At 37.4% G+C, this 11501-nt stretch overlaps 1 protein-coding gene and 1 non-coding gene across 2 annotated transcripts in view; one reads left to right on the plus strand and one right to left on the minus strand.

Annotated features, from left to right (window-relative positions):
- Positions 1 to 11501, minus strand: part of Anapc1 (anaphase promoting complex subunit 1) — a gene marked incomplete at its 3' end in the record, with an annotated part of 89460 nt that overhangs the window by 18379 nt on the left and 59580 nt on the right. Inside the window, 5 exon segments of the mRNA XM_017799944.2 lie at positions 4005 to 4079; positions 4792 to 4870; positions 6162 to 6244; positions 6398 to 6532; positions 8690 to 8781. Coding sequence (XP_017655433.1) covers positions 4005 to 4079; positions 4792 to 4870; positions 6162 to 6244; positions 6398 to 6532; positions 8690 to 8781 — 464 coding nt within the window.
- Positions 10137 to 10244, plus strand: LOC115071587. Its single transcript, XR_003850685.1, has one exon. It is a non-coding gene; the product is annotated as a U6 spliceosomal RNA (small nuclear RNA).

An 11501-nucleotide genomic window follows, 5' to 3' on the forward strand; every position in this document is an offset into this window, starting at 1 on the left:
TTTACCAAAAACTGTGCAGAACATATTTATGTCTTTCTCTTGAAAAAAAGAAAGAAAAAGACAATGTATTACCTAAGTATATGAATATAAATTCAAAAGACTAAGATAATAAAGTTTTTCTTTTTAGATGACTGCTTAGGAGATTAACATTTTGGGCTTTATTTTTTCTAAGAAATCAATAAATATCCAGATGTCACTAACATCATAGTCTTCTTACATACTGAGTATCACCAAACAGGAAACTCTTTAATAGTCTCAATGTAAAAAGCAATCACGTTACAATAAATTGAGGCTGATAACTACTTCTTTTTTCCAACTTTTTTTGGGGGGAAGGGGGGAAGGACAGAGACTGAACCCAGGACCGCAAACATTGCAAGCAAGTACTCTAACACTTAGCTACAGCCCCAGGTGCCCTGCTTTGTTATTGTACTTTGAAATAGACTTGCTAAGTTGCCTAAGCCGTTTTCACACTTGCAATCCTCCTGCTTTAGCGTTCCTAATAGCTGAGATTACAGATGTGTGCCACAATGCCCAGCATCAGACTTGATTCTCAATTTTGAATGTTACTAAATTGAATGAGATTCTGAAGCACTGAAATAACTCTAAAGCAAGTGATTTATACATAATAACCTAATTATAATACTCATATGTACTAGTGCTTATCTAGAACATCAAATAGGAATATTTCCATTTGACAAAAGGCATTTCTAAGCTTTGACTTTTTTAATCTTTATTTTGGTTTTTAAAAATATTTTATTTAAGCCAGGCATGGTGGTGCACGCCTTTAATCCCAGCACTCGGGAGGCAGAGGCAGGCGGATTTCTGTGAGTTCAAGGCCAGCCTGGTCTACATAGTGAGTTCCAGGACAGCTGGGGCTACAGAGAGACCCTGTCTCAAAAAGACCAAAAAAAAAGAAAATTTTTATTTAATATTTTTATATGTATGCGTGTACTGCCTGCATGTTAAGTGCACCCACATCATGTAGTGCCTGTGGAGAATAGAAGACAGTGTCAGATCTCCTGGAACTGGAGTTTCAGACAGTTGTTGGCTGCCATGTGGGTGCTGGGATTCAAACCCAGGTCTTCTCCAAGAGCAGCCAGTGTTCTTAACCGCTGAGCCATTTCTTCAGCCCCTGAATCTTTTTTTTAACATTTATTGTTCATCTATTTGTTCATTTTTTGAGAACCTGTCTCACTATGTAGCCCTGGCTCACCTGAAACTCACAAAGATACACATGCCTCTACCTCCCTAGTGCTGGGATTAAAGGTATGTATGTATTCATTCATTCACTCATTCATTCATTCATTCATTCATTCATTCATTGTGTGTGGATACATGTGCACATGTGCCATGGCACTTGTATGGAGGTCAGAGGACAACTTGTGATTGATTCTCTCCCTCCATCAAGTGGGGCTCCTGGGATCCAGCTCAGGTTGGCAAGCTTGGCAGCAAAAGCCTTACTCACTGAACTGTCTTGCTGGCCTTCCTTTGCGTCTATACAAAATCAGGTATCCTGGAGCCTGAAGACCTAGCTTCAAATCCCAACTCTAAGGGCACACACAGGTTTCATGACAGATCTGTGAGTCCTATAAATGAACTAACAGAAGCTCCCACCTTTGAAATTTCTATAAGAACTAGATAATTTAACCCACTAGAAGCCCTTAAAATTAACACTTGGCACAAAAAGTCTTTGTGTTAGCTATTACTACTATACAACTTTTCATCATTAACTAAAAATAACTAAGGACTTGAGCTGTACACAGCTGGGCAGAAAAACCCTCTAGAATCTGGTCCCTTGTCATCTTCCTATGGTCTCTGAAAGTTAAAAAAAGAGTCATTCAAGGATGAGATATAATCATTTAAAAACAGGTAGAGGTATAGAGAAAATAAGAGAAAACTACCAAGCCTCAGGCAAAGTGTGGTGGTGTGTGCCTGAAATCCTAGCAGCCAGAAGCCAGCCTTGTCCTAACTGCCAGCTTTTGGTTTTTCCCACCTCTTAACTGGCTGGGTGATTCTGGTCACTTTCCATGCAACAGTGATAGACTAAGCTCTAGCAGCTGTGCACTTGTTATTAGGAATTTTGACAGATGTCTGATTCATGACAGAACCTGAATCTGCCCAGGTGCCCAACCAAAGAAATTGGTACAAAATAGAATCCTACCCAAAAGAATGAATCATTAATATACTGAGTAACATCACAAACCATGCTGAGTGATAGAAGTCATATATGAAATGGTACGTGCTTCATTAAAATAAACTTCTACAACAGTAAGATCAATACATTTGGGGAAAAAATAGAATGTTTAAGAGTGGAAGGATGAAGGTTCAGAGAAGCAGCAAAGAAACACAGGTTTGCTTCTACAGGTAGATATATTAGTCAAATCGGATTAAATGTACATTTAAGAATTTTGATTTCTGCCAAGCAGGGTGGTGCATGCCTTTGATCCCAACACTAGAAGAAAAGGCAGGTGGTTTTCAGTGAGTTGGGGCCAGCCTGGTCTACAAAATGAGTTCCAGGTCAGCCGAGGCTTCCTAGTGAGACCCTGTCTCAAAAAAACAAAAAAGAATTACTCATTTCATGATATAGAAACTTTATCTTAGAAGGAAAAAATCTAAATGAATACTGACATCTAGTTACTAATATGTATACTGAAATATTATGGGTAGGTTCAGTACTGTTCATAACTTTTGATATTTATCCAACAATGATGAATTAACATGGGACAGGCAGATAGATATGTGATTAAGTACATTTATACTATAAAATAGAATAGACTCAGTAATATGAGTGTTTACATAAAGTTGTTTCAAAATTTATTTTGAAAACTTTCTAATGAAAATATTGAGGGAAACAATTGAAGAAACAACTGCTAAAATCAATAGCTAGTTACAATACTTGATTCTGAATTTCTGTTACAAAGGCATCTGCTTATTTTTAGTAATTTGGCTTTAGCATATATGCTGTAAGTTAAAACAAGTACAGATGATCTAAAATTGCAAATTTTATAAATAGTATCTTAGATATATGTGTAATTACAATAAAAATATCAAAAATATTTCTTTATAGAGTATTCCAATACATTTATTTCAAGGGCTCTGAAGAAAAAGGAGAAGGTTGAAGTTTGTGGTCAGTATACAATTTGTCTTTTTGCCTGTGTGCATACTTGGGTGCGAAGGCCTGAAGTAGAATCATCCTCATTCCCTTTTCTACCTTATTCACTGGGAAAGGGTCTCTCAATTAAACCCAGAGCTTGCTAACATGGCTATTCTTGCTAGCCAACTCATACAGGAGACCCCTATCTTCACCCTCCGAGGCTAGAATAATAGGTAAGTTGTCATACCACTCAAGATTTACATAGGTTCTGGGGATTCAAAGCCTGGTCCTTGTGTTTGCAGGATAAGCACTTTAACTACTGGACCATCGGCTCATTACATTTTTTTGGGGGGGGGGGGGGTTGAGAAAGGGTCTCCCTGTAGCCCCAGCTGGCCTGGAACTCACTATGTAGACCAGGCTGGACTTGAACTCACAGAAATCTACTTGTCTCTTCCTCCCAAGTGCTAGGATTAAAGGCATGCACCACCATGCCCAGCTCTGTACATAATTTTTTAAAACATATTTTATTTATTATTTTTATTTTTGTGTATATGAGTGCAATGCCTACATGTGTATAAGTGTACCCATGCCATGCAATGCCCATGTAGCTCAGAAGAAGGTGTCAGATTCCCCTGGAACTGGAGTTATGGACAGTTGTTAGCTGTCATGTGGGTGCTAGGAATTGAACCTGAGTCCTCTATAAGAGTAGCCAGTGCTCTTAACTGCTGAGCCATCTCTCCAGCCCCCTTAGTAACCTAATTTTAAAATGAAAATTCCTCTGTCTTCAAAAGCCATCCTAAGGATAAGTACTACCTTCATAAGAAATAACACTCTATAGCACTCTGGAAAAATCTCATAAGAAATCATAATTTATGCTATTAAAGTTATAATCATCATTATCTGTACTTACCTGAGGAACATTGCTGTCAACCCACTTGGAATTTGGTAAAATATCATCCCACAAAATCAGGCATCGAGCAAGTGTCTTAAAAACGCATTACAAATAAAACTAGTTAGAGCAGGCAAAGTTCATGCATTTCATAACAGTTATAATGGTAAATAAACTAAGTATTAGTTCCCAACTAGTAACTACTTTGAAAAATGCACAGTATCAACAGAAGATATTAAAAAAATGATTTAGATCTTAGAAAAAAAAAAACTAAATTGAGTTGATCATTATCAACCTTGAGAGGGTATGGAGAAGGCTTTTAACTTGAGCCATGAAAGAACAATCACAAAGGATGATAGCTCTGCGTATACATCACAATTCAAACATTTCCACATGGTAGGTTTAAATATAAAAAAAGGATGGAGGAACATTTTTAGAGCATTTTATTATTATTATCATTATTATGCAATGTTGTTATTATGACAACCTTAACAGCACTACAATGGCAATAATCAAAACAAAACAAAAACAAAAGTCCTGGTCACATGCCACTTTTTTTAGTAGGTTTTGAATAATACTGTGAGAAGTTGAAATGTCACTCAACGTATTATGTATCAGGTAGTCACCTTCCTAGGATTCCTGAAGTTCTATTTGGGAAATTGCAGAAGAACATTGCCAATACACATGACAAATTAAAAAAAAAAAAAACATTATCTGGGAAAGACACTTATGTTTGCAAACTAAACTTGAGAATCACAAAACGACTGCCCTTACGTCAAGAAAACTGAAAAATGACAAAGCACCATACTCTAAGCAGGAGAAATTCTGGTTTCACAAAGTCCAGCAAATACATGGTGTCAGGAGCTTGCAGCCAATCAGCAATGGATCTGTTGGCAGAGGATACCAGTGAGGGTGACTGTTCAAAAAGACGAGCAAGGTCATCAAGAATCAGAAGACTGCAAATCATCTCTTCCCACTCCACCAATGATCGAGCTTTACCATTAATGTTTTACACATACCAACAAAATATTTATTTTTGATGTCTCAACTATAACCTAAGTTTCATGAGGGCATTTTTAGTTTTGTTTTATTCAGTATCTCTAGTACCAAGAAGGCACTGACATAATCATTTATCTAAATAGTTAATGGTATTTTTTTTTTTAATTTTATGTGTATGTGTGTATTGCTTGCATGTAGGTAAGTGCACCTGTGTCGTGCAATGCCCACGAAGGACAGAAGAGGCTGTCAGATCCCCTGGAAATGGAGTTATGGACAGTTGTTAGCTGCCATGTAGGTGCTGGGATTCGAATCCGGGTCTTCTGCAAGAACAGCCAGTGTTCTTTACTGCTGATCCATCTCTCCAGCCCAGTTAATGGTATTTTTTTTTAACCATTTTATTAATTCTAGAAATTAGAGGAATTTAGAACATTTAAAAGTTCCATGAATATTAGAAATTTTTTCAAATTAAAAGGATTAAAGTGAGCTGAGGATATAACTCAGGAGAGACTGGGACGGTCCAAGGTTTGGTTATTAGAAAAGCTTTTAAACAAAGCAGAAGCCAACTTTAGAAATGGTAACCACAAAAAGAATAATGCTAAGTATTTCTGGCTTAACCAGTGCTCACAATGATATGCAAAATTAGTGCAAAGTCCTGTCCTTTAGGTAGTTTCTGTTGATAGCCATCCATATCCTTGGGTTCTACACCCAGTTGAAAATATTTGGGGGGAGAAACTGTATCTATATTGAACATGCATCACCTTTTTTATTTTTGTCATTATTCCCATAACAATACAGTGTTGGTCACCATTTATACAGTACATATATGTGTATGACAGTACTTCACATTGTAAGTAATTTACAGATGATTTGAAATATACAAGAGGATATGCAGATTACATGCAAATCCCATGCATTTTACAAGAGACTTGAGCATCTATGGATTTTAGTGTCTTTAGAGGCCCTGGAACTAACACCTATAGACACTAAGACTGTCTTAACAAAGCATTAATACAGAAAAATGTACTGTTTCTAGATAAAAAATATATAACTCATATTTATTTGAGAGACTAGAAATCAAACAGCTTTATCACAAGGGAGGTATACACATGAGAAAATGTTACTACTAAGGTCAGAAAGGATGCCTCATTTCATGCAAGGAGCAGGTCAGGCTGCAAATACCTGTTATTGGTTTTTAAATAGATCATAGCCAAAGCTAGAGTGGCACCTGGACAAGTCACATCCACGTTTATGGTGTCTCCTTCCTATTAAAAGACAAGTTATTCATGTAATGAGCACCAAATTCACTAGGCTAAGCTTAAAATCAGCATATTTGTAATCACTAGTATGAAACAACTATTTTGAAATTAACTTCTTAGCTTGTGGTATTCTGATTTCTTACTCTGATTTAGACTTACTTTGATTTGATAACTTGGAGATTTATGTTTCTCCCTGTGCATTCCAGTTTGAAAGCGCCTGTGACCTCCAACCATGTACTGATACAGCTGCTCGGGCACGTTGAGATCAGACATACCTATCAAATTACTGCCATGCTGGAAAATCACGTAACTGAGATGAAAAGAAATCTTACAGCAGTAAACCACTAACACATACTCATGATAAACAAGGGAACGCACATCAGAAGAGGTTACTTTGATTTTTCTTTCCAATTAAAATAGTCATTAATAAAGATCACACAACTAATTCTCATAGAGATGATACCACATATGCTCAAGTTAACATACTTTCATAAAATACATGAAGTTCTCAAAATAGTTAATTACATTTAGAGCAACGAAAAACATTTAAGTATATACTCAAAACCTGAACTGGGAATATCTGAACACTTTCATTACTGTGTCTGTGAACTTTTCCTATATCCGACATGTAACAATTATTTATTGAATGCTTGCTCAGTATCGGGCTCAATTCTATGTGTATTTAACATGAATTACCAACCCCATTTGTCCTAGTTAACTTTAAGTGTCAACTTAACACAGAAAAAAATCATCTAAGAAGAAAGCCTCGACTGAATAACTGCCTAGATCAAATTGGCCTGGGAACATGTCTGTGGGGGTCTGGCTTGATTATTAATTGATGCAGAAAGGTTACTGTGTGGATAGTACCATCCTTATGAAGATCCTGGACTATATAATTAAGTTAGCTTAGCATGAGCCTATAAGTGAGCCAGAGAGGGAGACAGCAAGCAGCATTCCTCAGTTTCTGTTTCAGTTTCCTGCCTTGAGTTCCTGCCCTGAGTTCCCTCAATGATGGGCTGTGACCTGGAAGAGTAAGCCTTTAAAAACCCTCTCCCCACAAAGTTGCTTTTCGTCAGTGTTTTATCACAGCAACAGAATGAAACTAGAACACTATTGAATAGCTACTAGTAAGAATCTGAGGAAAGTGAGGTGCAGGTTAATCCAGCCTTAAGTTACCTAACCATTAAATGGCAAGGCTATATATGTCAAACAAATCAGTTCCACTTGGCAGTCATGGAGCTGGTTAACCAACAGACACGAATATGGGAAGTGCTCCAATTCACTAGTTGGGACCAAAATACACATACCAATTTCCGGTATAATGCTTTTTACATGGTACCACCTGTCTCTTTAGTGCATGTCAAATGTAAAGACAAAACACATGGTCGACCATGGCTTTTCAGAATGCAGATAAAAAACAGCACATTCCATTCTAACATTTAAAAATATCATTTGACTATAACACTGCACTGCTGATTTCTCAAGGGAACTATATTCCAAGTAAAACAATAATTTCATGAAATGTTGCTGATAATTTTGTATGCACCTCTTGGATAGAGTTAAAGATGACAGAATGTGCTGAAGAGATGGCTCAGCAGTTAAGACCCAGATTCTGTTTCCATTACCCAGGTGGCTCACAATCACCTGTTAACTCCAGTTCCAGGGGATCTGATACCTTCTTCTGGTCTCCATGGGCACCTGCACACACCTGGTACATATACAGGCAAGCAGGCACACATGCATACACATAAATAATAAAGGGTCTAGAGAATTGGCTCAATGGTTAAAAGTACTGGCTGCTCTAGCAGAGAACTTGGGTTTAGTTCCCAATACCCACATGGTGGCTCACAACTGCCTGTAACTCCAGTTACAAGAAAGCAATGTCCTCTTCTCACCACTGCATGCATATTATGTGTGTGTGTGTGTGTGTGTGTGTGTGTGTGTGTGTGTGTATGTAGGCAAAACATATACATATAAAATAAAAAGGTCTTAAATCCTAAAAAATTAAAATTAAAAAAATAGCCAGGTGTGGTGGCACACACCTCCAGCACTCAGGAGGCAGAGGCAGGTAGATCTTTGTGAGATCAAGGCCAGGCTGGTCTACATAGCGAGTTCCAGGACAGCTGGGGCTACAGGGAGACCCTGCCTCAAAAAGATGGGAAAAGAAAAAATAATTTTAAAAAATAATTCTAAAAAATGAGTCAAAACTTCATTTCCTTAGTTCAATCATGAATACTTATATTTAAGTTAAGGGAAAGAAATATTAACATCTCACTTCAATATAATTTCTTCATTACAAATCTGAGACTTTGAAAAAAATATCCAGAAAGAAGAAGGTGCTTAGCATTGGGTTAAGTCACAGGAGCACAGAGTAGCATTCAGAGTTAAGTGTCAAGGCATCTTAGCAAGCAGATGTCCTAGGAAAAGCAGGGGAGGACATAGACTACTTACCCCCAAGCAAACCATGCCCAGGGCCAGGCCAGCAGCTAAAGAGTATGACTCTCTGTCAGTGCAGTATTCCATTTCAGGACCAGGGGGCCGCCCTGTGGAGAAGGGAGCAATGCAGGTCATGCCAAGCTAGAGCTTTAGAGTCCATATTCAGATTGCATAAGAGATAAAGATTCAAGCCAGGCATGAGGCCCACACCTTCAATCCCAGCACTCAGGAGGCAGAAGCAGGCAGACCTCTGTGAGGCTGAGGCCAGCCTGGCTTACATAGCAAGTTCCAGGCCAGCTGGGGCTACAGGGAGGCCATATCTCAAAAAAACCCATAAACAAACAAGCAAACGAGAGAGATGGGTTAAATATGACTGCACTCAAAGTTAGGACACTACCACAGATAGTGTCTAAACTGCCAGCTCACTAAAAGAAAAGCCCCCCCAAAAGGTTATTTTTATTTGCCAATTAAAGCTTTTATCAGCAAAGACTTTCAAATACTGTTAAAACTTGGGTTTTGGGCTGGAGCGATGGCTCAATGATTAAGAGCACTAACTGCTCTTGCAAAGAACCTGGGTTCAATTCCCAGCATGCACATGGTGGCTAACAACCATCTGTAATTCCAGTTCCAAGGGAACTGCCTTCTTCTGACCTCTGAGGGCACTGCATGACAAGAGTGCACTTACATGCATGCTGGCAATACACTCATAAACATAAAATAAAAAAATATTTTTTAAAACTTGGGTATGGGGCTGGAGAGATGGCTCAGCAATTAAGATCACTCACTGCTCTTCCAGAGGACCTGGGTTCGATTCCCAGCAACCACATGGCGGCTATGAACTGTCCTTAACTCCAGTTCCAGGAGAAATCAAAGCCCTCTTCTGACCTCCACAGCAATGCAAGACACGGGTACATGCACATTCATGCAGGGAATATACTCACACACATAAAATAAAAATAATAAAATATTTTTAAAAAATAAAAAGAATAAAAATAAAAATATTTTTAAAAGTTGGGTTTTACCAAAAAAACAAATCAAGAAGACAGGGTCTCCCTGTAGCCTCAGCTGTCCTGGAACTCACTATGTAGACCAGGCTAGCCTTGAACTCACAGAGATCCGCCTGCCTCTGCCTCCCAAGCGCTGGGATTAAAGGGGATTATTTTTAAAGAGACAATATTTTAATGTTTAAAAATGTAATTTTCAACCTCTTGAACTTTATTACTATCAAATTTATTCAATAGATGTGATTAAACAAGATCAAATACTGGTAACAAATAAAAAGTACCCGTACTTTCTGTTTTCAAATTAAATATTATGTTTCCAAATTTTCATTTTGATTTTAATAATACTGAGTGCTCTTATGGTAAATTACTATATAATGACCCTAAAGGTTCGGCACTCCATTTTTCTAACTCTATCCTTTAGAGAAACAAATATTTTATGTATAAAGACCTCTACCTCCGTGCTTGCTTCAGCAGCACATATGCTAAAAATTGGAACAATATAGTGAAGATTAGCATGGCCCCTGCACAAGGATAACATGCAAATTCGTGAAGCATTCTGTATTTCAAAATAAAAGACCTCTACCTCCATAAATAAGTTCACATTTCTGGTATATCATACTCCAGAGGAAAAAATGCAATTAAAAAGTTAGACAAATGTATTAGTATAGTATTTATACATATTTATAATCCCAGCACTTGAGAGGTAAAGGAAAGAGAATCAGGCATTCAAAGCCAACCTGGGCTACCTGAAAATAGTTAAGACTTAAATTAAGCATTTTAGAAAACTCCATGAAATCATATGACAATATGAAATTAATTTTAAAAGATACTATGACAGTGAAATATTTTTAAAGGCAGAATAAAAATAGTATCTGCATTGTGATGGTAATTACATAAGAACACTCATATGAATCAAAGGTGAAATCCTGTGCACAGAATATCAAAGAAGCATGCTGTGGCTGTGAGATTGAGGTTGTATTGTTAAGATGGCATGATGATACAGCCAGAGAATATGCATTGACTTTCTAGATAAACAAGCTTAAAATAACCAGTGTTGATACCTTCTGAGTATTTCTTCAGGTTAGTACTTTATGCTTCTATATATTTTGGTAATAGAAATGTTTCAGTTTCACTATAGTAGATCAAATTATCAGCTCCAATACACATCCATCCCCTGAAATGGCTTCATTGTAAACCTGGTCACGGGCCAGCTTTGGCCTGGACTTTAGCATGTAATGGCAAAGAACTGAAATGTACTTCCACTACTTGTTCCTCTCTCACATACACCTGTCGTCATCAGGAGAGAAACACACCCTCCAACCTGGGTCCTGGAATAAGAGGTAAAGCAGAGCAGAAGAATCACAGATCTAAGTCTAAAGCAGAGAGAGCAGGCCAACTGTGTGGTTGTTCATTATGCAGAACTATTGTGGCAACAGTTAACTGATGAAATCATACTAAAGAATAAGATCTCTGCAATAGCAAATTCTGAAGTACAGTAATCCCCAAAGGTTTACTTTCACATGGTTTCCCTTACCGGTGACATTTAATGTTCAACAACATTAAATGCAAACTTCTAGAATTAAAAATGTAGAACTTTTTTACAGTATATTGTTAGAATCATTCTATTTTACTATTAGTTACTGCTGTTAATCTGTTACTATGTGCAGATTTTAAGTTAAACTCTGTCATTTGTACATAGAGTTGACCCTTGATATCTGCACGTTCTGCATCCTGCACATCAAAAATGCTTTTTTTTTATACATGTACAGACTGTCATTATTCCCTACACAATACAGTGTAAAAACCATTTACATAGTATTTAC

This window comes from Nannospalax galili, unplaced genomic scaffold, assembly GCF_000622305.1.
Source record: "Nannospalax galili isolate Female #2095 unplaced genomic scaffold, S.galili_v1.0 scaffold1941, whole genome shotgun sequence".
NCBI lineage: Eukaryota > Metazoa > Chordata > Mammalia > Rodentia > Spalacidae > Nannospalax > Nannospalax galili.